This window comes from Micromesistius poutassou, assembly GCF_964030765.1.
Source record: "Micromesistius poutassou genome assembly, chromosome: 6".
Lineage (NCBI taxonomy): Eukaryota > Metazoa > Chordata > Actinopteri > Gadiformes > Gadidae > Micromesistius > Micromesistius poutassou.
Window position 1 is genome coordinate 19,103,092 of NC_140276.1, and position 27,296 is coordinate 19,130,387.

Sequence of the window (27,296 nt, forward strand, 5' to 3'; positions counted from 1 at the left end):
GTATTCATAAATAAAATATTTTTATATATAAAATAAAAATAAATTATTTTTATTTTTAGGATTGTGTTGAGGTTTTGTTCGGTTTCGCTAGAACTTCAGGGCAGTATGCCAATAGCTGTTCAGGGGAGTTTAATAAAAACTGGTGCGATAAGCTTGAATACATTTAAATAACATTTTCAATCATTTCATTGAATTATGGAGCAATGTAATAACGGTGTGTGTGTAATTTTTAGCATCTCTACCTTGTCACTTTATGTAATATAATCCAAGACAAATTTTCAAACAGTTTATAAAGTGAAGTGCCTCAATGAACTACAATATGTAGCCTTAATAGCTTAAAACCTAGGAATTCTCTCGTGAGATGGGAAAGCGGTAAATCATAATGTATAAGGGTCGCTGATTAAGCACATGGTTCCTTTGTACTTGGTGCATGTTATATCATCACAAACAACTACTGAAAGATGCAACCATCTCTAATTGACGAGTCAGACTTGCAATTTAAGTTGGCTGTCAAAATCAGAATATGCAATCACAAGAACTAGCGTCAGGATGCCATGAAAAAATCTAACCATTTAAAGCAAAGGCCTGAGAAAATGTGTCCACCCAAACTGCTTGTAATATACAGTCTTGCTTTATCTAGCTTTTTACAAAAGCAATATAATACTGACATCTAGTGGACACATGCTACATTGCAAATAAATACACAAGAGACCTATAGAAAGGGTGTCGTTATTCATACAATGACGACAAACACTCACTTACTATACACCCGTTAGGTCATTTGGAAATATAATTAAAACATTGCTCTGAAATAGGTATAATCCACGTGTTTGTCCCATTACATTTTTTTTTAAATTTAATTTCATATTTGTAGGCATATACTATTTTCACACATTTCGTGACACAGAAACAAGCTTTCTCTCTTCGGTTTTTGTGTGCGTGTGCGCCTGTAACTCACCAACGCGCACACACTCTCCCCCTGGTACAGCAAACAATAGTACAATGGCTGCCTGTGTTCCCTTAAGCCTGGCATCTGTGTGGCATCGCTATGGTCCTCACAGAATGTTGGCACTACCTAGAAGATGGACCCCAAGAGACTGCCACCGGGATCCCATCAAGAAGAGTTTAGGAGGAGGGTAAGAGACGCCTCCATGGTCGCAGTCACATGCATTTTTGTTTACTTCTGTCAAAAGTTATTACATCGAATGTCTTCATTTTTCTAATGTTACGGTTGACTGTAGTGTTTTTTCTATATTGGCTGTGTGTGTGTGTGTGTGTGTGTGTGTGTGTGTGTGTGTGTGTGTGTGTGTGTGTGTGTGTGTAATTATACTACTTCATGTTTGTTAATAAATGTTTCCAGAAGGTTGTCAAACGTGTGCACGTTTTATAACACAATGGCTCATGTAGGCTCCTTGCCTCATGTTATTTTCTGAGATGGTTTAAGTTAGGAACATTTCTAAATATAAACTAAATTAGAGTGTTGTGAGTGAGTTCTGATTTTTTTTTTTTTTACTTTTGTGTACAGATGATTGCATGGCTATAGGCCTATAACAAACTAGAATAGGTTTCCCTAGTAATCACTTGCGGGAGTTGGTTCGAGTTATTTTTTATTTGCATCCTTTCTGAGAACTAGAAGGTTTCGACCACTTGCGAACGGGGATGAACCATGGGGAAACACAGAGAGAGGTCTATTGGTCGCACACACCGACGTCCCACCATCATCCCGTTATCTCGCCGCGGCTACTGCGCATGCTCAATGAGATGAATGGATGCTACATCCCTTTTCCGGCTGCACCTGCACAATCCACCAGGAAGTGTGGTGGTGCGACAAATCCTAAACTATTAATCCGCTCCATACCTGCTCGGAGCAAGGTGGGACACAGCATGCGCTCTGGACGGGATCTGCTCGTGTCGGCCTAACGGGCGGGGAATTGGCCTGGAGAAAGCCGCTACCGTTTTTGGCGCTGCGCAATTCATGCAGGGCAAACGTATAGGCTCCCGTCAACTCCCCTGCAAGTTTGGGTTATTGTTTCGTGTGCTGTAGCTTTTAGCTCCCCGCAAACCTAACCCTGACTGCAATGGGATGCTGCGGTAGCGCTGAGGTAAGACACGGATCTCCTCCTCTACCTCCATGCCCTTGTCCAAGTGCTGTCTCCCCTCGACACCGTACGGAAATGCAGCCTTAAGTGTGTGTGTGTGTGTGTGTGTGTGTGTGTGTGTGTGTGTGTGTGTGTGTGTGTGTGTGTGTGTGTGGTGTGTGTGTGGTGTGTGTGTGTGTGTGTGTGTGTGTGTGTGTGTGTGTGGCACCAATTTAACCCGTTAACAATAAATAGCAATGCGTGGAGATTAGCCGCCTGGAATATAACCAGCCATAATCCAATTAGAGGAATGGGGATCTAACGGTTAATATTGGTGGTAATGGGCCGTTTAATCACGCCTTACGTGTCTACATACGCGCCGTGTATCCGGAGCTCTTTGTGTGTTTTTGCGATCGCAGGATAGAGCGGCGTTGGAGACGAGATTTACTAAACCCCATTGCGTGCAGCTTTCCACGACTAGAAATAGCCCCGTCCGCTAGATCCTGTATGGTAAACAAACATTTGCCGTCGCTCAGCGGATGTTGGAGGTTTTGTCATGCCAATGATGACCATAAGCCTAAATGGCTTGGGACCGATGTCCCACATACATCTTTTTTGTTGTTGCCATGTTGACAACTAACCCTTTGATGTAAGGCGAGACAAGTTTCTTACAGTGGATGATAGCGGATATAAAACCGAACTGTCCAGTTTACAGGTCACCCCTTAGGTCGTTTTGGTTGTCATAAGGTGCCCACACCATCTTCTACCTGAGGAAGAGGGGTCACTGTGTTGTTGTGTCTTCCAGAGGACACGGAGAGAATGGAGACCTCTGGAGGACCGCAGTTGCACGGATCTGCCGTGGTTCCTTCTCTTCACGGTGTTCTGCGTGGGCATGGTGAGTGGGGACCGCCTGGTGTGTGTGTGTGTGTGTGTGTGTGTGTCTGTGTGTGTGTGTGTGTGTGTGTGAAGCCGATGTTTCCCGCTGAAAGGCCTTGATTAATCGATACATGTGACCCAACACCCATTCAATTAGGCAGATAATGATGTTTCCTCTTTTTTTCCACTTGATTGGGAAATGCTTACAAATAGGTAGCTTATATATAGGCCTTAGACGTTACATAGGCTGCTACACAATAACATATAGGTCTACAACAGTCTTTTGTTTGGCCATTTTGTGTATTTGCTCTCAGACATACTGGGCCTAACTTTGAACAAAGGAGCCATTCTACGTTATCCTTATACCTTAACTGGGGTATAAGATAATGTTTTCCCCACTAAGCTTGGTTATATCTTGTGGGTAAACACAGGGTGTCGATGTTGGGGTTTTCTCGCTAATGGATGTGAATGGCTTCTTCTACTCACGACTCTACTGTAACTAATCAGACTGTACGAGTGTGGCTGTAGCTGTTGTAGCTGCTGTTAACCTAACAACAGCAGGCTTTGTTGCTCCTGTACTAACTCATCACTCATCTCCTTTACACAATGTCACTTATCTTTTGCACTTTCAATTTAATTGTTTTTGTTCCCTTCCCATCTCAAGATTGTTGTCATCAAAAGCCAACATTCAAATCCATTAGAGGCATATGTAAAGCTACATTTTTAGAAGTAAAGCAAACTTAATTTGCCAAATAAATATTTGCATGGTGACTCGTGTTTTTATTCATTAATTAACAAATTAATTAATTAATTACAATTTCATTAAAAGCTCAAGCAACGGTTAATAACAAGTACAACACTGTTGTTACGATCCTAAAGATAATACAATTATTCTGAATGAACCAAAGCCTAGGCAGGAGCGGTATATTCTTGACACTGCGGTTGGGAAGGAGTGCAGCACTGTTTCGGAGTCTAAAAAACTCCAGGATTTAAAAGATGAATGAGAATCGAGATGAAAGCTCTTCCACTGTCCTCTCAGAGATCTCACACACACACACACACACACACACACACACACACACACACACACACCTAATGGGACATCTGCTATTGTCCTCTAAATATAAAGTCAGCCTGGAGCCAGGCGTTTTGTAGTAATGTATTTCTGCTAAATCATTCAGACACAGACTTTGGATGAAGACCGCTAGTGAAATGTCAACTCCACAGAACAGATAAGGCGACTTATCCAACCAACCAGCTAAAATGAGTAGCGTCGGATTCGTAAGTCGTTGAGTTACTTTAAATTTAGTATGCAGGGGAACCCTTACTGACAAACCTACTGGTTATATTATCAACAGTCAGTTATTCTGAGGAAGTTAGTAATTACAAAGACACCAGATCGACCATCAAAACAGAGGCCAAGGTCATATTGCTATGATGCTAGATTTTTCCAAAAATCCCATTGGCTTAAATAATATATTATTATTTATAGGTAATATTTTTTCAAAACGAGTCATTAAATCTTTATCCAGCTGAGTATAATTCACAAGGAACAAGGGCATAATCAACCTAATATTTACCCATTTTATTTTGTGCAGTGATGATGGCAAATATAACGGTTTGAACCAACAGTTTTCTATGATATTTTAAGATAGATTGAACTATTTTATATTTACAGGGACAGATTGCATCAATCTATCTGTGTTCTATCTCTGTTGATTGGCCAGTGTTGTTTCTACTGTAGTTTCTGTGATGCTAACATGTTTTTGTCGTTCCGTCTCACCCGCTCCAGGGCTGTATCTGCAGCTACACTATCGTCACGGGGGGCGCTGCACGCTTGGTCTTCGGCTACGACAGCTACGGCAACACGTGTGGACAACGCAACGAGCCCATCGACGGGGTCCGACTGAGCGGCCTTGACCACCAAGACCGGCAGTACGTCTATGCTCTGTTTATCGCTTTTGTTGCTGTCATCCATTGGTCGCACTTTACTGAGTGCCTGGACTTTGGCGTTGTTTTGGTTTCAGTGAGTACAGCCTGGGAGGAAGTTTAATGGCTCTGAGTAGAATCTACTCTAGTCCGGTCTCAAGCTGTGTTTCAAGGATGTAAAACATGAAACCTGTCTAGTTTCTTTCAAGTGACTATATGTGGCTGTGGTACGTGGTAGAGGTATTCAGCGATGATGATTTCACAGGAATAGTGTGAAGTCAACTGTGGAAAGTGACTCTGCGTTTGCACCAGGTCCACAAGCTGCCGTGTGAGAAGCACAGATCCAAGATGCTGGTACATGGCTGTGCTGGGAGTTGACTGGAGAAGTTGAGTCAAATGACTCGGTTTAGCCATGGCCACCTCTGTTAGTAGAGCAGAACAAAAACTGCCTTGCTCGGGGGAAGCTTGGCACTGATCGCTGTACACTGCATGCCCTGACGTACCTCACTTTAAGAAGCACCGTGTTCAGAGACGTCTATGTAATCATCGTTACTTTTTGGTGTTTAGTTATCTCTTATTTCTCAATGTGCTTTGTGCTGGCTCCGCCCCTGCTCTAAGCCTACGGGTTGTGCAGTGAATCAGCAAGGTTGGTAAAAAGGGACGTGGTTCCCACCAGCGGTAGACGGGAGGGAAGGAGGAGGGCCGACGAGGAGGACCAGGAGCCAGAGACGGGCAGAAGGGTCTTTTAACTTTCGGTAGCTCCCAGTGAGGTGACTGGCTCACCTTGAGAACTTCAGCAACCAACCCCCTCTTCTCCTCCTCCTCCTCCTCCTCACCATGTTTAGAATTCTGATTAGATTACATTTTAATGAAGCGGCAGGATGGAGAGCAGGTGGAGGACAAGAGGCGATAAGACACTAAGACACTCGTTCCAGGTGGAGAGAGGGCTGAAGGAAAACGACAGTGGCATCCTTCTGAACGCATTGAGAGAGATTGGGGAGAGGGGGGGGCTCGAGGCACAAGATGAAGAGGTTGTAGGGGAGGACAGTTTGGCTGTAACCGTGGCAGCCAGATGCTGCCTGTGTACAACGTCACCTGACATCCAACACCCAGACACATCTGGGTCACCATCTCACTGGGGCACTCTTGCTCTGTCTCTCTCCACCAGTCTCTCTGTCTCTCTTCTTCCGCTCCTGTCGTGTCCTGTCCCGCTGTTTTTATTTTCCGCTCTACTTCCAATGACCTCCTTCTTTAACTGTCCCACCTTTTTTTTGTTTTATGTTACTCTTTGCTCTTTCGCTCTCTTCCGCTTTTTCTCATTTTTAAGTCCTCTTGTACTTTTCATTTATTTTTCATGCAGTTGTTCTCGTTTCGTCTGAAGGATTGTGTTGTTCTAGTTTTTCGGCCAGCTGGTTCCGATGTTGAGCAGATGGCTTCTGATGTGCTGATGTTGGGAGGAATTGGAGCCAACTGTCCAAACACCATTTCCCATAATCCCCTTCATCTGTTGAAAGGCGGTGTTTTAAAGGGCCAGTCACTCTCAAACAGAGACCTATGGTAAAGCTGAAATCAGGGTGGTCAACAATATGATAATGAGCAAAAATAATGTTGACCACAACGCCCAATTTGCTAGTAAACAAGTAGTTGCCGGTTAAGCTAGTGGCAAGAGTTCTCTGTTGTCTGCTACATTACTTTATAAATGTAAATGGTTATGAAGTTGTCAGAAAATATAATCACATATATATATATAATAGCATATATATAATAACATATAATATACTATTTATAATATAACTTTAAATTAATTGAATTGTTTCTGCATCCAGAAACAACAGTTTCCTGATGCTGTTTACTCGTCATGACCTTGGTGGTGGTGGTGGTGTTTTTAGCTCCCTGACGTAGTGTTTGTGTCTCTGGCTCCATCGAGACCGCAGCCAGCAGGCCCATATGCTCCAAGACCCCCCACTGGCCCTTCAGGTGGGCAACCAGAAGATGGCAACCAGGAAACCATTTACCGTCCATCATTCAGCATCATTTTAGATTCTTTAATGAGCAGGCAGGGCCATCCTACTTAAGAATGCCTACATGTTAGGGCTGCTCGTTAATGGAAAAAAACATTATCACGATTACTTTGGTCAATATTGAAATCACGATTATTCATACGATTATTTTTGAAAATATTGTGCATTTATTCAGCATTTCTTTCCTAAAAATGTGAAGAGATAGAAAATCTCCATAGAAAATCTTCAAATAAAAAATTATGTCCAAATAGGTATCCAGCTGTTCTGCAATTTCTCTCAAACATTTAATGAATGAAATAAATATACTTAGTTCAAACTAGATTATATAAGTTTGGAGATCGTTTGACCCAAAAATCTAAATCACGATCAAAATTTGATGACTTGCACAGCCCTACTACATGTAATTCAGTGTGTGTGTGTGTGTGTGTGTGTGTGTGTGTGTGTGTGTGTGTGTGTGTGTGTGTGTGTGTGTGTGTGTGTGTGTGTGTGTGTGTGTCCGTGGTAGAGATGTACCATTGAGCGTGAGGAGGGTGGGTGGCTCATGGCGGTTGTGATGCAGGTTTTCCTATTAATTACAGGTACTAAATTGTCATAGATAAATTCACTGTATTTAAAAAGAAACATGCTCATGCTCCTATGTACCCATGTCTTTAGTTATATCGTGTAGGTCATTTTAATATATTTATTTTAAATACACTTTTGTCTTTTTATTCAAAGTGTCATGCAGTGACCTTCTAGGTCATTAGGTAGCAGGGTGAGGGTGTCTTGGCTATTTGCGTGTGTGTGTGTGTGTGTGTGTGTGTGTGTGTGTGTGTGTGTGTGTGTGTGTGTGTGTGTGTGTGTGTGTGTGTGTGTGGAGGTGGTCACATGCTGAGCATGCGGCTCGAACGGATAACGATCTAGCTTGGGGGCGGGTCCGTGTTTCTTCTCCCTGTCTGGACGCGGCTGACACTCAGACCCGCGGTAAACACAAGCGGACTCATGTCGAATTGCATTACCTGCTTTTAGACTCCTCCATTGGCCAAGTTGAAAACTCCCACCAGCAGCTGCGACAGCAGCCACTACGGGGGTGGGAGCACTTGGCCTCATGTCAGCCATTGCATGGCATCGTTTCCGACACAATGACACACACACGCACCGCACACGCGTGTGGGTGTGTGTGTCCCTTTGTCTTCTGGACGTGGGCGACGAGATGCGCCACTGCTCCTTAATCAGCACATTAAACAGACATTAGGAGACATTAGCACATGTTGACCCTGATATACGCACACACACACTCGCACACGTCATACATGCACTTTCACGGCCGCCCACACATGCACGCTCACTCGTGCACATGCACACACACTCAAATATACAGACACGCATGCACGGCCTAATCGCTAGGAGAGGATGTGGTATTTGGTTGCACGCTGGTGCAGCAGCAGCTGTCTGGGGTTCAATTAGAGTCCACACAGCTGTCATTCATATCTCCTCCTCACTTTCTCTCTCTGTCAGTCGATCTCATGTCCATCACTGAGATCTCACTCATTTGATGTGAGTGTCATGCATGATAGTTAATTGGATGTTGGTATTTTTTTTGTCTTTCTGTACATTTTCATTTGTCATTTTTGTCATTGTATAGTTTATTTTTTTTATTTGGCAGCAATATAGGCCTCTATTTATCAGGACAAGCTCACAATTGAATCATAAACAAAAGTGCAGTACTCTCCTCCATTACTGTAATTTCACTTTAATTTGACAAATGCCTCAGGATACAGATGGTTAAAACCCCCTTTACAGCTCAGATTGGACCATGAGGATGGCTGGTCCAATTCAACACAAACTGAGTTCTGTTTTGACAGAACTGGTGCAATGTCAGAGGCAATATCTCATCTACAGCCACACAGAAACCAGAGACGGAGAAGATTGAGAGACACAGTGATGCCTTCAAATCTGTGATGAAATCTCCTTTGGCTGGAGATTGAATCAAAATCTCAGTTTCTTAATTTGTTGTTCTCTTGTGCTAAACCCATTTGCTATTTGATGAAATAAAGATATTCTACTTCTCTCATTTGAAGGCTGTCAGATCTCAGACAATATGCCCGTTATTTTACAAGAACAAATAAAACCCAAACTCAAACCTATATCACATGCATCATATGAAAAATAAATGTATGTGCATACATTAAGATGCTGTTTTTATGGTGTGATTGTGTATGTGTGTACTGGCCCACACTAGCTCCGCATAACCTGGTTTTCAGAATCTATAGGGATCAAACTTTGTTTACAGGCCAGTAGGTACAGAACCTTTGTTTACGGCCAGGAGGTACAGAACCTTTGTTTCCAGGCCAGGAGGTACAGAACCTTTGTTTACAGGCCAGGAGGTACAGAACCTTTGTTTCCAGGCCAGGAGGTACAGAACCTTTGTTTACGTGGCAGTAGGTACAGAACCTAGCTGGCTCCTATCTATTTAAGTGTGACCACCGCTAAGTGTCTGCATGTGTCTGGCTTCATGTTGCAGTCTGCCTTCTCTAGCCCATGGGACAATTCACAGGACAACTGTGTGTGTTTATGTTTGTTGTCGGTGTGTGGCCAGCCCATTTGCTTGTACAGTGTGTCAGACAGATGACCTCCCATGAAGCCTTCCATTATAAGCCCCCCAACCCCCCCCCCCCCCCCTGTTGGCTCTGTGCCTGGGATGATGGCCTCATCTCTCTCTCTCTCTCTCTCTCTCTCTCTCTCTCTCTCTCTCTCTCTATCTCTCTCTCTCTCTCTCTCTCTCTCTCTCTCTCTCCACACTGCATTTTATCATCATCTCTCCATGAAGGAATGATTGTCTGGCCCCTGGAGTCATAACACAGTGGGCGGGGGGCAGGCAGGGCGGTGGGGCCGAGGCGACGTGGGTCAGCGCTCCAATAGTGTTTGTTGTTGTGTTTTGGTCACACGCTCGCTCCCCACCTTTGGCATGCCGACCTTCCTCCTTAATATCTTTGGCTGGTCCTACTGGAGGTGGGATGGGGGAGTTTTGGTTTTTAAATGCCAAGTGTTATGCTTGTGTCTTTCTTCCTGTCGAGAGCAATGAAACCTACCTTGCTGAGCCATGTACTGAATCAAAACGTTTTCTTCGTTCGATGTTACCACCGCATACCACTGCTCATACTCTGCCCCCCCTTCACTTTGTGTGTGTGTGTGTGTGTGTGTGTGTGTGTGTGTGTGTGTATGTGTGTGTATGTGTGTGTATGTGTGTGTGTGTGTGTATACTTGCCTGTGCCTGTGTACTGAAGAAAACCCAGACACTCGTTAATCGTTGAGTAAATGTTTTATGAAAGCATGGCAATATTAATTTCTTCCACATTTCCTTCCTGTTTGATCCAAAGATTCATACCGGGTTTTGTCGTTACTAACATTACCGGAGAAATAGAACCAGCCAAGCTAATGCCAGCTAATGGCCCACAGCTTCATTATCTCCTAGTGGGTTAAGATAGTCTAGTGATAAGTGTGTTTGACTCCCAGTCATAAGGTACTAGGTTCCATCCCTGATGTCCTCAAACAACCTGATGGCGTCCTAGAGCAAGATGCTTAACCCCGATATGCTCCATAATGACCTGTTTCTGCATTCACTGTCTAACCCCGATATGCTCCATAATGACCTGTTTCTGAGTTCACTGTCTAACCCCTACCTGCTCCGTAATGACCTGTATTACAATTCCACTATCTGAGTTCACTTTCCAACCTCTAACATCAATAACATCAATAACAAAACAATATAATAATAATGATCTACTTGAAGCTTCAGATTTCCTCATCGTGGCCGTCCGTCTGCTCTGCCCCTAGATACGTGTTCTTCCTGGACCCCTGTAACATCGACATCGTCCAGAGGAAGATCAAGTCCCTGGCCTTGTGCGTGTCACTATGCCCCGGCGAGGAGATGAAGACCTACGAGGACCTCAAGACCTTCGCCATGCTCAACGGTGAGCCACACCCTCCACTAACACTGTGCGCTACCCGTCCCACGTCCTGGTCAGGGGTCCCGTGCGCGTCCACAGAACGACGCGCTGCGCTCACTGACGTCCGTGACACGATGGAAGTTCAGACCTCCAGGAAGAAGCAAACAAGCAATCGGAACTAAGAATTAAAACGTCAAACCACACAAAAAGAGAAATCACTATATCATCAGCATCACTATATACAAGGAGCCTTCGTGAATACAGCTTAGTTACTTTTTAGATCTAAGCCTGAATATGGTCATGAGTATGACTGAAGTACGTGAAGGTTACCAGGTATTGGATATGGATTCAATATATGGCTGAGATGCGCTGAACGATCAATCAGCTGATGATGTCATATAATGGTGGTTACCATGCCAATAGTGGTGTTGTCATTGGTTAATTAGTGCAGCAGGCGGCTCACAAGTCAATTCAGCAGGTGGTGGAGATTAATTAACATGATGGGTATTGAAAAAATTCACTGTGGAGGAAGCATAACAATGTGTAAATTAATGAAATGCTTGATGAATCATTTTCTGTATTAGATAATTACATTAGATTAGATTAGTATTAGATAAGATTAAGTTTATCAATCCCAGAGGGGAAATTTTGAAGTTTTTTATTTTTACATAGGTGTGGACAAACTATTGATGAGCTTCTGCCCCACCCTCTCTCTCCCAGAAGGAATCTCTTCCTCTGTAGTGATAGCGTTGGGTGGCAAACCATGGAGCTGTAAGGAGCCATTGGTGCTGAGAGAGAGAGAGCGAGAGAGAGGCAGAAGCGTTCAGGGGTCAGCCGGGTGAACAGCCTTAAGTTAGATGGATGATACACACACACACACACACACACACACACACACACACACACACACACACACACACACACAGAGCTCAGGCGTGAGACACCCACATGTACTGACACACACACACACAGATGTTCTCAGTGGGCTCTGTGTGGACAGTACATTAACAAAGGCTGCGTTAAGTCCAGTCCCACCTCTGTTTGTGTTGCTCCTATTGTTAGTTCCACTCTGGCCCGCGACACGGCCAAGATGCCTGTGGAGGGGGTGGGGGGGGGGGGGGGGGGGGGGGAGGTCATGTGACAGTGTGTGACTCAGCTGGAACTATGGTTCCCTGTCTCCCTTCTGCCTTCCCCCAACTTACTCAACTAACGCTGTGGGTAAACGGTGTCTTACTCAGAGCTATCCTGAATCTAGAGAGGTATGTTTAACCACGAGGCAGGTGGGGTCGTGGGAGTCGAGCAATCCATCATGAGTCTGGGTGGACACGCCCCCTGGTGATGTCCACAGTGGATGGTAGTAAATATCAAAGCTCACGCCTAGTGGTAAAATAGAGGTCCTTTAAGAATACAGAACCTCTTCACTAACCCGGTTACACTAAGCCCCTCGTTTATTTTATCCAACTAAATGTCTGAGGAGGTCAGTATAACGGTGGTTTGTCATGCGTGTTACTGACACCTGTGGTTCCTCCAGGATCGGAGCTGTGTTCCTACGAGCTGGCTGGGCATAAGTACCCTGGCCTCCCAGAGAGGTTCGACAAATGCCCCAAGCTTCCTGTTCCCCCCAGGTAGGAACGGGTTGAGACCGCACTACCGCACATCGTTTTAATCCAATCAACATCTGTCTGTGCCGGTGGCACAGTTGGCAGTGCTTTGCTAGGGGCAACAAATAACATGGCAGTCTGTTTATATAAAGGGACCTTTACCCTTCAAAATTGTTCAATCCAAAAATGTCCTGTAATCAAATATCTACAGCTTAGAAGTCAGCAATGTCCTTCAACCTCATCTGCATATCTCTGTCCTTCCCTCCACCCCCCCCCCTCCCTCTCTCTCTCTCTCTCTCTCTCTCTCTCTCTCTCTCTCTCTCTCTCTCTCTCTCTCTCTCTCTCTCTCTCTCTCTCTCTCTCGCCCTGGCTCCCTGGCTCTCTCAGCAAAGCGTTGCCGGTGTTCAACCGCTGCACGCCCGTGGATGTCTCCTGCTACGCTAAATTTGCGGAGGCGGTGGTGACGTTCGTCAGCGACAACAGCGTCCTGCACCGGCTGATCGCCGGCGTAATGGCCAGCAAGGAGATCATCATCGGCCTCTGTTTGCTGGCTCTAGGTGAGCAGGACCTGTGGTTCTCCAAGGACCCATGCAGGCCTATTTCACCTTGCGTCCGAACTGGTTGGCTGGGTGGGGAAACCTAGAGAATTTTCGGGGGAACCTGTGACATCTCAAAAATGCATTGTAATGCTACCTGGGTGGGGACTAGTAGGGTGATATGTCCAGCATACATCTGGGCTAGACACTCACTTTTAAACAGTCACATGGTAAATATCGCCCCAGATATCAATACAGAATCAGAATCAGAATCGCTTTTTATTACATTATTATTGTACACAAAAGTAAAATTCTTATGCTAGGTACCTCAACACACACACATAGCAGCAACACTGCAATATAAAGTAAATAGATATTAAAGATATATAAAATAAGTGAAAATAAGTAAGAAAGATAAGTACCAATAAGTAACAGAAATGTAAACAGAAATGTATAGTGATCAGCCCTAACACACACACACACACACACACACACACACACACACACACACACACACACACATCCAGAAAATCAAACACATCCACCCACTCACTCACCCACACACACCTACCCACCAACACCCACACATTCCCACACACACCTACCCACCAACACCCACACATATCCACCCACACCCACATCACCTCAGTGAAGTGGCAGTGGTACCAGCCACGGTTGATTGTAGTGCAAAATACAGTGCAAAAATGCAGTAAATAATGCAGTAAATATGTATTAAAATAGTCTCTTGTATCGTGCGTTGGGTTGGTTTGTTGGTAGTGGATTCAGTACAATTCAATACAACTATATACACTGTCTATCGAGAGAAACAACCCAACAAGAACAAGAAATTAATTCTGAATCAAAGAAACATTTAGGATGTTGTTTTAAACAAAAAGAAGATGACACACTTCTTGACCATGAGAAGACTTAACTAAAGAGATAACTACAGCGAGATACAGTAGTAAAGTGTGTGGCTCACCAGGTAGTGGAGGTCGTTTGGCCACCGGAAGGTTGTTGGTTCAGGCCCTGTCCACATGGATACGATTTTTGTGTAAAAAAAAGTCTTGCACGTTGGGCGGTACAGTACATTAAAAACATACATTACAGTACATTAAAAATTTTCTGCTCAAACTACAAGGTTTAACAACTGCTTTTGTTGTTGTTCTTCGGTTTCTCCTCCTCGACTGTATGTTTGTATACAGCGCGCAGGCCTGACGCGCACGCGCCACTTCGCCTTCTTCTTTTTTTTGCTGGAGAAACAGCGCCACATACAGGCCTGGAATATGTACTACAGCGTTTCTACAGCTAGATGCGTTTTTACAATGAGGGCCTCATCCCCTGGTCCAGTCCTCCCGGCTGGCCCTGGTGTCCCCGAAGGACACCTAGCCCTACCTTCTTCCGCCCGACCGGCTGTCACCTCGCATGGCTGACTGCTCTTTGAGTGGCCACTGCTCTGAAAAGTGGTATCAAAACGCAGTCCATTTAGCATTTATCATGACCGAGAACAGGATGAATTGAATCAACAAAGAGTTACCCTCGGCTACTCTCTCGCCGCCGTTCTAATCTAGCTGGACGCAGCTGGCGGACCACAACACAGATAACCGTAGAAAAATGACCCTGACTTGTGATCGATATGCTTTTCCCAAGGCCGCAGCACAAGGTGGAGAAAGGGTGCCGTGGTCCCTTTAACGACGGTGGTGTCTGCTGTTTCGCTGCTGTGTTGCTGAGCTTGAGCCCGTTTGGCAGATCACGCAGCAGCAGCGGCAGCCAAGGAAATAGCAGCGCTCCGTGGAAATTAAAAGGCGCTGAGTCACTGTGTCAGCGTCCTCCTGGAGAGCAGCTCCCAGGGTGAGGCGGGCGGAGCCCGGCGCCCTGCCGTTACGCAGCTAGGAGCCGGAGGGTTTGAGACCAGATCACTTGTTATGGTGATTGGTGGGGAGGTGGTATAATAAATATGTATTGACTCTACCGATCTTTAACCAGGCAGGTCAATTGGGAACAGATTCTTGTTTGCAACGACGGCTTGGCCAGGAGGCCAAAGACAACAGCTGAAACACGTTTGTGTGGGGGTTGAAGTTTGCGACATTCTTAATGACTACAATGCTACAAAGTGCTAAGCTGTTCCGTTCACAATTAGCGAGTTGTCTGCTGTATATCAGTTCAAGAAGTGCTATTTTGTGAGAGGAAAGTTGTGTGAACTTGGAAACGGTTTCAAAGTGGCAATGTTGCACAGGATGAAATCTGGTCGGCACTTAGACTGCCAATAGATTGCATTCAGAGCTACAGAAATGACAGGTAATTGCTGTTATTTACTTGAAAGGGAGACTTTTATTTCTGCTGTTAGTCTGGACCATAGCTATGATGATGACCAAAAAACGTCCAAGAAACATGAATTGACTATAATGTCAGCCGAAGTGGTGTTGAGAAATGGATCATGCGACTGGGGGAACAAAAGAAAAACCACACAAATCATTGCAAAAGACATTACACAAGTTTTTCATAAATATCTGCAACAATTACAAAAAATGTCAGCCAGACCCTGTAGGGCTGATGAGGGCGTGTCTCTCTCTGTTGGCTGTAGGTCTCTCCATGATCCTGATGATCATCATCCGCTACATCTCGGCTGTGCTGGTCTGGATCCTCACCGCTGCGGTGGTCCTGGGCTCCCTCGGTGAGCTCACTTCCCGTAGGACTGCCAAGTCTTGGGGGGGGGGGGGTCACTTCCTGTTCCACCGCAAAGATGTCTTGTTTTTTTTACTTACTAAGAAAACGAGGGATACCTTGAGGGAATTGATTTGACAGAAAAGCCATTCAGATGTCTTGGTTTAATGGTTCTCGCCAAAGGGCCATTAATACATCTGATGTAAAAGATTTATGTCAGAAAATCCATTTTATGCCTGGTTACCTTAAACAAAGTCAGCCAAACCAATTATTCCCAATGCTACATTCAAAGTCTTGATTCTCAGTAAGTGCATTAAAGGTTGTGTGATAATTCTAGTTAAACGCTCATTTGACAGACATTACGTGACAGCGGTCCGTGCGGTTGATGTGTTTTCAGCCGGAACGAGTGTGCTCTGGTGGCTGTACATCGACCACCGGCTGTTCTCCAACACCACCGCTCCCCGAGTCGCCAAGGAAACAAGCGAGGAGGTGGAGCTAGACCTGGACAAGAGACAGGCGCTGCTGGTCTACGCCACCTCCGCCACTGTCTTCACGGTACGTCTCCACCCTCAACACGTCTAATGTTTAATAAGAGGTAGTGAGAAGAACCGTTTGTTTGTTCTGTCCTGTTCCGTCCTGTTGTATCCGGTTGTATCCTGTTTTACCCCGTTCTGTCCGTCCTGTTTTACCCCGTTCTGTCCGTCCTGTTTTACTCTGCTCTATCCAGCTCTATCCATACTTTTTTATCCTGTTCTATCATTTTCAATCCATCCTGTTGTATCCCGTTCTCCTGCTTTATCTTATTTGAATCCTTTCCTACACGGTTTATCCTGTTTTATCCAGTTAACGCGGTTAACCAAAACGTGGAGCAGTTTGTATATTCAATAAAAAGAAAGTATCACGTTTTGAGTGTTTGCCTTTGATATAATGCTTTGATCGTTCTGTTTTTAACTTCCTGTATTCTGTCTCACTTTTCTCTCTCTGAATCTCTCCCTTTCCTACTCTCTCCTAATCACTCTCTCTCCTACTCTCTCTATCTCTTTTCCTCTTTCTTTCTCTCTCCCCCTCTGTCTTACTCTCCCTATCTCTCCCCCTTGCTCTGGGCCCCCCTCTCTCTCCCTGCCTCTCTCTCCATCTCTCCCTTCTTCTGTCCTCTCTCTCGACCTCTCCCTCTATCTCTCTTTATCTCTCTCTCTCTCCCTGCCCCACCCTCTCTCTGCCTGCTTTTCTCTACCCTCTTTCCTCCGTCCCTCTATTGCTCTTTATCTCTTTCTCTCTCTCCCTGCCTCTCTTCCCTCTCTCCTCCGTCCCTCTATCTTGTGTTATCTCTCTCTCTCTCCCTGCCTCTCTCTCCCTTCTTTTCTCCATCCTTTTGTCTCTCTTTATCTCTCTCTCTCTCTCTCTCTCTCTCTCTGTCCCATGCGTCCTCCAGGTGATCCTGTTGTTGCTGATGTTGTTCATGAGGAAGCGCGTTGCGTTGACCATCGCTCTGTTCCACGTGGCGGGCAAGGTGTTCATCCACCTGCCGCTGCTCACCCTGCAGCCCTTCTGCACCTTCCTGGCCCTGCTGGTCTTCTGGATCTACTGGGTCCTGGTGCTGCTGTTCCTCGGAACCACCGGTACGTCACCACCAGGGGCAGCGGGACTGGGCGTGTGTGTGAATGTTTGTCTGTGTGGGTGTTGGTGGGTAGGTGTGTGTGGGTATGTGTGGGTGTTGGTGGGTAGGTGTGTGTGGGTATGTGTGGGTGTTGGTGGGTAGGTGTGTGTGGGTATGTGTGGGTGTTGGTGGGTAGGTGTGTGTGGGTGGGTGAGTGGGTGGATGTGTTTGATTTTCTGGATGTGTGTGTGTGTGTGTGTGTGTGTATGTGTGTTAGGGCTGAACTCAAACTGACATTGAGATGTAATAGAATGCGATTTGCAAATCGCAAAGGCTGCGCTATGTATTTATTTTCATTTTACAATTCAATAGTTAAATAAAGATGTTATAATATCAATTAATCTCAACACATACGCCTGGCCTAAAGGAAAGAGCAGTTGTTCACTGCTTTCAATGTTGTGTTGATCATACTATAGAATGATTTACTGCTTGTTGAAGAATACAGAACATAACAAACTTTAAAAAGAAAAATCACTACTAAATCACAATCGCAATATTGGTCTAAATAATCGCAATTAGATTATTTCCCCAAATCGTTCAGCCCGAATGTGTGTGTGTGTTGCTGGGTAAATGGACTGCATTTGTAGTCACTCTACTTGCATACGTGGGCACTTCATAATTCATTCCAGGCAATAATCGATCAATTTAAGCTTCACCAGTTTTCTTCCAACTCTAGCAAAGTGCAACAAAAGACCTAAACGCTCAGCCGATGCTGCTCTCCGCGGTCCGTCTGCGTTTGGCGTGTTTCCCTCCGCTCGGTTTGCTCCATCCAGTCGATTGGTGGGCCTGTCCCATCTCACCCTAGCGGCGCTGGGTTCTGTGCTCTCCAGGGAACCCGCAGCAGAGCGAGGAGACGGGCCTCACAGAGTTCCGCCTGACGGGCACGCTGCAGTACCTCACCTGGTACCACGCGGTGGGCCTGGTGTGGATCAGCGAGTTCATCCTGGCCTGCCAGCAGATGACGGTGGCTGGGGCCGTGGTCACCTACTACTTCACCAGGTGGGCCATCGCTTTGACGTAGTGTACCGCACCGTACCCTGCTGTGCCGTACCGGACTATCGTGTGCTTTACTTTGGGTCGAGACTCTAACGGGGGAGAGATGTTGTACACAGGCAGGGGTGTCGTAACTAGGGAGAGGTTGTGTAACCAAGGACAAACTGCTGTCAATAGGGGGATAATGCTCTTACCAGGGATATGCTGTTAATAGGGAGACATGCTGAAACCAAGGATAGATGCTGTAGTCAGGGTGAGCTGTTGTTATCAGGGAGATATGCTGCTACCAGGGAGAGATGCTGTAGTTGGGGTGAGATGCTGTTACTAGGGAGAGATGCTGTAGTTGGGGTGAGATGCTGTTACTAGGGAGAGATGCCGTAGTTGGGGTGAGATGCTGTTACTAGGGAGAGATGCTGTAGTTGGGGTGAGATGCTGTTACTAGGGAGAGATGCCGTAGTTGGGGTGAGATGCTGTTACTAGGGAGAGATGCTGTAGTTGGGGTGAGATGCTGTTACTAGGGAGAGATGCTGTAGTTGGGGTGAGATGCTGTTACTAGGGAGAGATGCTGTAGTTGGGGTGAGATGCTGTTACTAGGGAGAGATGCTGTAGTTGGGGACAGATGCTGTTACTAGGGAGAGATGCTGTAGTTGGGGACAGATGCTGTTACTAGGGAGAGATGCTGTAGTTGGGGACAGATGCTGTTACTAGGGAGAGATGCTGTAGTTGGGGACAGATGCTGTTACCAGGGAGAGTTGCTGTAATTGGAGGCCGATGCTGTTACCAGGGAGAGATGCTGTAGTCAGGGACATATGCTTACACCAGGGAGACCAGGGAGGCTTTTATGAGGGAGAGATGCTGGCATGATGGAGATACTTTCAAGAAAAACTGCTGTTAATAAGGATAGAGGCTGTTACTAGGGAGAGATGCAGTTACTAAGGAGAGATACTGTAACAACAGAGATGCCGTGACAATAGATGCTGTAACCATGGCTCTGAGTCTAGAGAATTCAGCTCAGCTCCAGTCACTGGTTCAGTGCATATCACGGGTTTCTTGCTTACGACAATTCCTTGAAGACCCTGACCCTGTTGACGCCAGAAGTTATTCACCCTGTCCTTTTGGGTCCAACAGTTCTCACACTGCTCTCGGGAATCAATGTCACTTCATGTTGTCGTTTTCCCCGCTCAGGGATAAGAACCGACTCCCGCTGACGCCCATCCTGTCGTCTGTGCTGCGACTGGTCCGGTACCACCTGGGCACCGTGGCCAAGGGCTCCTTCATCATCACACTGGTCAAGGTCCCCCGCCTCATCCTCATGTACCTCCACAACCAGCTCAAAGGAAAGGTACGCTCCCCCAGGTGGCCCCGTGTGGGTTTCAACCCCTGGGGTACAGTATGTACGTATATATGGATGCTTTACATATGAATACAGAAATGAGCGCGACAGATGTTTACAATTAGAATCGAGAAGGGCGCCATCAACAAGTCTTCTTGCCCCTCTCACTTTGTTGGACTTAGACACCTGTCACACCTGTCAACTCCGTGGTATCCTCACTGATATGGTCAGCCTTAGAACCGGGACCAGAGCTCCCATCACCTGCGGGCACCAATGAACTACACACTCAGGGTCACGTGTTTCCTCCTCACGAGGGTAATGTGTCGGGCCGTATCGGGGAGATCGAAGCAGTCTACGGTTTTCACATCCCCGTGCAGTTCCTTCAGTTTGCTAGCGTGTTGTGCTAATTATCCAATGATCCAGACAGTGCACGAGCGAGAGTGGGAAGGAGTTTCTACTCTTTCAACCAGGAAGTTCTGGTCACCGCGGAACAAGCACCTCTGGTCACCGCAGAACACACAATAATTGAGGTCTGAAAGAACATTGCTGCCACCCCACCGGCAGCCGTAAAAACCGCCAGTTAAAGGGGGCTCTTCTCCTTCCTGGTTGTGTCTTCAAAGGGGAGACGGCGGGAAGCTTCTGGAGTGACAAACCTGGGTTCCCTCCTCTGATGTTCTCTCATCCCTCTCGCTCTCTTTCCTCCTCCTCATTAATCATCTGCCCGACTAACTCTTCCTGGCTCTCTCTCTCCGTCTCTCTCTGCCCCTCTCGCTCTCTTTATGTAAGGAGAATGCGTGTGCCCGCTGTCTGCTGAAGACCTGCATCTGCTGTTTGTGGTGTTTGGAGAAGTGCCTCAACTATCTCAATCAGGTACCACCGCCAATTAGTTCGCTCTGTTCGGGGTTCTGTCATGCTTTTTTCTTTTTTACTGCGTTCCGTTCCATTTGGCTCTGTGTTTTCATTTTGGGTTGGTTTATTTTGGGTGTTTATGCGTCCTTTTTTTCTACCTTACTTTCATCCTTTTTTTTAACCCTCTCTCTTCCAATTGGCTCCCTGTTCCTTTTTGTTCGTTGATCTTTTGATCTCATCCTCATTACCTACGCATGTTTATCACTTTGTCTCATCTCAAACTCTTAATTTCCCTTCCTCGCTTTCGCTGTCTTTCTCTCGCAGACACACATGAGGCCAAAACGCTCTACAAAAGTGGCTTGCATGTTTGCAAGAACCATTTTCCCCCTCTCCCACAAGTTATACACACATAATCCCTGATCTGACCACAGTTCATCTATTCACAGATTTCACACATGGCAATGGTATACAATAAAGCCATGATATACAGTACACCAGAACATGCTAAAAGTCCTTGTCAGATAGCCTATGTACCACATAGGCAGATACGTGGTTCGATTCTGATCTGCGGTAGTATAATACATGTTGTTCCCTCACTCTTTCAACCAACTTTGCTGTCTCACTGCACTCTCCTCTCCTACTATATATTTTGAATATATTTTGAATGAATGTCATTGTCAAACACACCAAGACATTTAATCTCCACCACACATGGCTGGGCAGACGGAAGAAAAATCTCGGATGTAAGCTCCCTTGATACCTGTGACTCAGCAGTCCTCCCATTTCCTCTACGTCCCTCTGGGTTATAGAACGCCTACGCAGCCACCGCCATCAACAGCACCAGCTTCTGCACGTCAGCCCGCGACGCCTTCGTCATCCTGGTGGAGAACGCTCTGAGGGTGGCGGCCATCAACGCCGTGGGCGACTTTGTCCTGTTCCTGGGGAAGGTAGGGCTGGGATGGGAGGAGACGGGGGTGGAGTGACGGATGGGAGCGAAGGGTTGGATGGATGGGAGAGAAGGGTTGGAGGGATGGGAGAGAGGGAGGGAGGGATGCATGGATGGGAGAGAGGGAGGGAGGGATGCATGGATGGGAGAGAGGGGGATAGATGGGAGAGAGGGACCAATGGATGGGAGAGAAGGGGCCGATGGATAGGAGAGTATGAGTGAGAGTATGGAGGACGGAGCGGTGGAGAAGGGGAAAGCTGGTGGCAAGGAGGGATGGGACGGAAATATGGAAGATAAAGGATGAGACGGATGAGAGGGAAGGGGGATGGATGGATGGATGGATGGATGGAAAGATGGGAGGGGCACGTTTATTTGTATAGGAAACTTCTGTGAATCTTGTCAAGACAATCTAGAAAGAAAAAAATCTACATGTAGGCATGTTTAACAGAGCAGTGAGTCACCACAGCGTTCCCTCTCTGTGGCCACGCCCTCTCCTCCCTGCAGGTGCTGATCGTGACGTCCACGGCGTTCGCCGGCGTGCTGCTGCTCAACTACCAGCGGGACTTTGCAGAGTGGCTCCTCCCCCTCATCATCGTGTGTCTCTTCTCCTTCCTGGTGGCCCACTGCTTCCTGTCCATCTTCGAGATCGTGGTCGACGTCCTGTTCCTTTGCTTCGCAATTGACACTAAGTACAACGACGGCACGCCGGGCAAGGAGTTCTACATGGACAAGGCCCTCATGGTGAGAGGGAGGGGCACACAGCGTCCATCACAGTTACAGTCTGAGTGGTCTTCAAGTCCTTTATCACAGTTAGACTGAGTGGTCTTCAAGTCCTTTATCACAGTTAGACTGAGTGGTTTCCAAGTCCTTTATCACAGTTAGACTGAGTGGTCTTCAAGTCCTTTATCACAGTTAGACTGAGTGGTCTTCAAGTCCTTTATCACAGTTACATTCTCAGTGGTCTTCAAGTCCTTATCAGAGTTAGACTGAGTATTCTACAAGTCCTTTGACACAGTTAGAGTCCTTTAACACACTTTATCAGAGTTATAGTCTGAGTGGTGTTCACATCCTTCATCACAGTTACAGTCTCAGTGGTATTCAAGTCCTTTATCACAGTTACTCTGAGTGGTATTCAAGTCCTTTATCACAGTTACAGTCTCAGTGGTATTCAAGTCCTTTATCACAGTTACTCTGAGTGGTATTCAAGTCCTTTATCACAGTTATTCTGAGTGGTCTTCAAGTCCTTTATCACAGTTAGTCTGAGTGGTCTATAAGTCCTTTGTTACACTTACAGTCTTGGTGGTCTTCAACATATTTTTAAGAATCGATGTCTCAGCAGCCTGTTACTATGGGATTGATTGTGTGTGTGTGTGTGTGTGTGTGTGATCACAAGCCTACGTTAGGAGACAACCACTGAATCCTTCAAAATGCCAAAACATTTTTTAAAGCTTTCTGTCAATTCAGCCGCACTTACACCCAAAGTACCGGGAACCTTTACTCCCAGGAACTTATTTTCAAGGAACTAAAGGTTTCCTTCAGCCCATTGTTTTCTGTGTTGCCACCACGTTCTAAAGGAAGAGACAAATTCTAGGCAGTGAAAAAGTCTGATGGATTCAATCCTGAAGCCACTGGATATGAGCGTAAGCTCTGTGCTTTTATCAAAATATCCTATTTATTCAGAGAATTCACTTATTATGGAGTTAGGTTTTTAGACCAAAAGTCCAACGTTGTCTAGCGAAGAGTAGTACGGGAATGAGGGGGATTATGATTAGTGGGTGCGGATTCTTTAATACAACCGTGTTTCAGAGATGCTAGTTTTGTTGTTGTTGTTTCTAAAAGACTAATCACTCTTTCGGAGGAAGTTGGTATCCAAAACTGTTTGTGAAAAATGCTTAGAGAAGTTCCTGTTCTTTTCGAAAGTACTACCCTGCCGCCCCCGTGCAGGGACTTTTTTGGGGGTCAAATAATGTCCCCGGAACCTAATTTAGACTCTGGTTCTGCAGGAATTACAGTTCCTCTAATGGTTTGTAGATCCTGGGGAAAGTCCCTGGATGGAAACGCAGAATGGAAACTGGTCCTTAATTCTGTTTAAATTAACTGTTGCATAATGTAGAATGTCATTTTCAGCCAGTCTCATAACACAAGGACGTTGGTTGATCTCCACTCCTGATTGTATCCAACTGACCAGCCCACCACCTCTTCCTCTCAATGTTTTCTGACTTAAGTCTTCTCTTCTTTTGAACGGACATGCCCCCTTCCCTGCCTCCTCCTCCATTCTCTCCCCGTCCTCCTCCTCTCCCCCTTCCTTCTCCTCCTCCCTCCCTCCTCCTCTTCCACCCTTTGTCTTCCCCCTCCTCCCCCCCCTCTCCCCCCTCCTGCTCATCCTCATCCTCCTCTCCCCCTTCCTTCTCCTCCTCCCTCCCTCCTCCTCTTCCACCCTTTGTCCTCCCCCTCCTCCTCATCCTGCTCTCCCCCCTCCCCCTCCTCCTCATCCTGCTCTCCCCCCTCCTGCTCCTCCTCATCCTGCTCTCCCCCCTTCATCCTCCTCCTCTCCCCTTTTCTTCCTCCTCTTCCCCCCCCCCCCCCCCTCCTCTCCCCCCTCTACCGCCCCCCCGCGCTGCGGCTGCAGGAGTTTGTGGAGAGCAGCAGGAGGTTGGAGCGGGTGGTGGAACGCGGGCGGAGCCGTGTGAAGGAGGCTGTGGTGTCGGAAGGAGCTGAGATGAAGCCCATGGTGAGTGACAGCGGCATGGGCGGGGCTAAGGTCAAGGTTAAGGAAGAGCTGAAGGAGGAGGAGGAGGAGGAGGAGGAGGTGGGCGAGGGTCTGGACGGAGGCGGAGGAGAATGGGAGGTGCTGCAGGAGTTCCACGTGTACTACCTTCTGATTGGCGTACTGCTGGACTGGGTGCTGACGGAGGACAGCACATGGATCCTGTGTCTGAGCCAGGACATGATGCTGTTCCTTTGTGTCTACATCCCCACCTCCACCCTCTTCCTCGTCGTGACCCTGCTCCAAGCGCCTCACTCCGCCCTCTCCTCCGCGCTCACCGAGACCGGCCCCGCCGAGCCGGCCTCCGCCAAGCCAGCCTTCGCCTCCGTGTGCTAGCAGCGGCTAGCTGACGCATGCCCAGGAACTCACACATCCCCGCAAAGCATGCTCAGGGGGGACCTGACTAACGCCTGCATGCATGCTCCCGTGCTAACTCATCAACATCATCATCAACATCATCATCATCATCATCTTCATCATCATCGCCGTTGCCGCTAATCTTTGTCTGTTTTGGACTAAATGTTTTCTAACTTTGTTTTGATATCGTTTGTCTTTATCTTGCATGTGTTTGCGCCAACACACTGTGCTACTGTGTAGACGTGGATCCTTTTTTTGTGCCTTCCCTTATCATGGTGCTTGTTTTGGAGAGGAAGTGGCGAAGTGAGCACACGGACGTGAGGTATGTGTGTGTGGTAGTTGTTGTGTAGACCATTACTTCACACCGACATACTGGTAAGTGAACTAGTGTTCTGCTTATGGATATAGATTAAGAGTCTTAGAACTGGCATGAATTGGATCTCAATCATGGTTCTATAAAGAATTCCCATTCTATTCTGTTCTATTGATTTGGCAGGTGCTGTTATTCTGATTAGTCTCATTGAGGAGCAGGGTTAGTGGCACCTTGCCTGACAGGTAGACTAAAGTACCTCGCGGATCAAACAGAGGAGTCACCCTACACACCTTCCTCCTTATCTTCCTCGTTCGTTTATCCTGCCATCACACCATCGCCCTCCATGTTTCATCCCGTTCCCGTCGTCATTCCAGCTTCATTGTCCTCGCCGCTCACGCCTAACCGGACAGCTCTTGAGTTGAGTTTGATGTGAAGCGTGCTTTGTGTGTTTTGAATCTGTAATGAAACCGGAATCCCGCTTTCCTTTCTCAGGCTCCAGGAACAAGTTCAGCTTGACCAAAATCACAGAATGGGACTTACAAAAAAAGACATTCCAAAATGTTTATTTTTACCAATGTGTAACATGTTTACTATGGTTTCACTCCAGGGAATACAATATTTTAATAAGAAACTGTAAAAAAAAATAATAACAATGTAATGAAGCACTTTATATTGAAGCGCTGCATATTTTAAAAAAGGCTGATGCATTTTTCGTAGTGATGTCCTTTTTTATATAAGACTAAAAACGATTGCCATCTAGTTGGAACACTGTACTAATATGTCTTGAGTCACCTTTGTTTATTGTTTTCCTTCTGCATAGCGAATAACTAGTATATTTGGTCGGAGGTGTCGTTTTTTTTGGTTCGTATTTTTATTTTCACAACCTAATCGTGAGAGCACTTCTTAGACTTGTGTTTTCTAATCAACCACTGAAATACATCAGTGAGTACGTAGGCTTTACTAAGTAACCCAGACTCTGCATCACACGCCATGGAGAGATAGAAATGACTCCCTCTCTCGTGTCGTTGTGTGTCGAGTGTTTATACCAGAATGATTGAGGAGGTTCGAGGGCGTTTTTGCAGCGTAATACTTCTCTGTACTGTATGTAGAAACACAAACTGACTGTACGGACTTCTGAGTTTCTTTCTCCCGCCTCTTTTAAACTTTCTTGAATTGTTGGGCTGCACTGATCGAGATAAGACTAACTTCCTCCTTGAGCTCCCTCTAGTGGCCAGATGCAGGTATGGCAGCTTTGTAGTGGTTTCAACAGAATTGGTGATTTAGTTTTCTATTGACATAGAAACACTCACACACATGTACATCATCTCCAGAAGGGTTGAGTGGGGCTGGAGTTTTAGAGTGACATCGAGTGGATCATGTCTATGGATCTCTACTTGAACAAATATTTTTCTGCCCGGGTCTGGTTACATTTTCACTCTCACTCCTCTTATCTTTGAATGACAGACTCTGCAACTCATTTCAGTAAACATGGCGACCTGCAATACCATGACGTCACTCACGTCATTCCACTCTATAGTGGACGTAAAACTTCTGAAACGACGGCTGGTGGCACACATCCACTCTAATGTTTATTCTAAATTACATTATTTGGTTGAATCATTGTTGAAAACAATTGATTGATAGAGGGTTGAACTGGTGCCAAACAGCTTGTTGAGGTTCTAGACCTCTGGTAGCCCCTCCCACCACCACCACCACCACCCTGCTCACTAGCTCAGTCCGACCTGTACAGGTGGGCGTGGCTGCTGGATCTCGACAGCCTGCAATAAAAGAACAGGTCACATTGCAATGTGGAACGCTCCTCAGACATGTCTTCCTTGATTGTTTTTGTTTTAATTTCAACCTTATACAACCCGGGACATAATGTCCTGGAACAGCTGTGAAGTTGATGAGAGATGAGCGATGCAACGAGACCAGATGTTGGAGCCATGAATCTCCTCTTCATCTCCACCTCTGCCGGGGATGCACGTCGAGGTGACCGTCCAGGGCAGCAGGGGCCGTCTTAACAGTTGATCACAATACCTTGATCATTCAACAAGAAGCACCCAGGTGTCAGCATTATTTTGATTCTACCTAACCCTTTTGGTTGGAGGTTTTTAATGTTGCTCAGACAACTTTAATATGATTAAGATTTAAAAAAAAAACACATGCCCTTTGGACTATACTGTCCATGTCCCTCTGTGGCTCTAATAGGGTCAGGGCTGTGCTGTTGGTAGGAGGGGACCGGAGCTTTGCAAAGGACCCTGTTTTACCACAACATTGATGTTGTCGACTTCGTGGACTGTACCAACTAGAAGGCTGAGCTATCAGTCATACATCTAGTTGGACACTCCCACTTGTGATGTTGGTGGTGCAGATTTAAAATGGTTTGTAAAGGCTAATGATCATCACACCTTGTCGACAAAATAGATGCCCTTCAAAGACGAAACAGG

At 46.2% G+C, this 27,296-nt stretch overlaps 1 protein-coding gene across 2 annotated transcripts; it reads left to right on the forward strand.

Moving 5' to 3' along the window:
- Nucleotides 1-1,082: 1,082 nt before the first annotated feature.
- Nucleotides 1,083-25,362, forward strand: slc44a1b (solute carrier family 44 member 1b; the record flags this gene model as incomplete). 2 transcript variants are annotated; one of them, XM_084469035.1, is made up of 16 exons in its annotated part: nucleotides 1,083-1,136; nucleotides 2,884-2,973; nucleotides 4,747-4,889; nucleotides 10,721-10,857; nucleotides 12,365-12,458; nucleotides 12,822-12,991; nucleotides 15,552-15,641; nucleotides 16,029-16,186; nucleotides 17,064-17,250; nucleotides 18,119-18,287; nucleotides 19,467-19,623; nucleotides 20,401-20,484; nucleotides 21,273-21,410; nucleotides 21,914-22,150; nucleotides 24,039-24,140; nucleotides 25,339-25,362. In XM_084469035.1, 16 exons carry the CDS (start codon nucleotides 1,083-1,085, stop codon nucleotides 25,360-25,362), a joined length of 2,034 nt encoding a protein of 677 aa, XP_084325161.1. The 2 variants fall into 2 exon arrangements, with proteins under 2 accessions (XP_084325161.1, XP_084325160.1); XM_084469034.1 differs by lacking the exons at nucleotides 1,083-1,136; nucleotides 25,339-25,362 and adding an exon at nucleotides 2,063-2,102 and having other exon boundaries at nucleotides 24,039-24,545.
- Nucleotides 25,363-27,296: the final 1,934 nt, after the last annotated feature.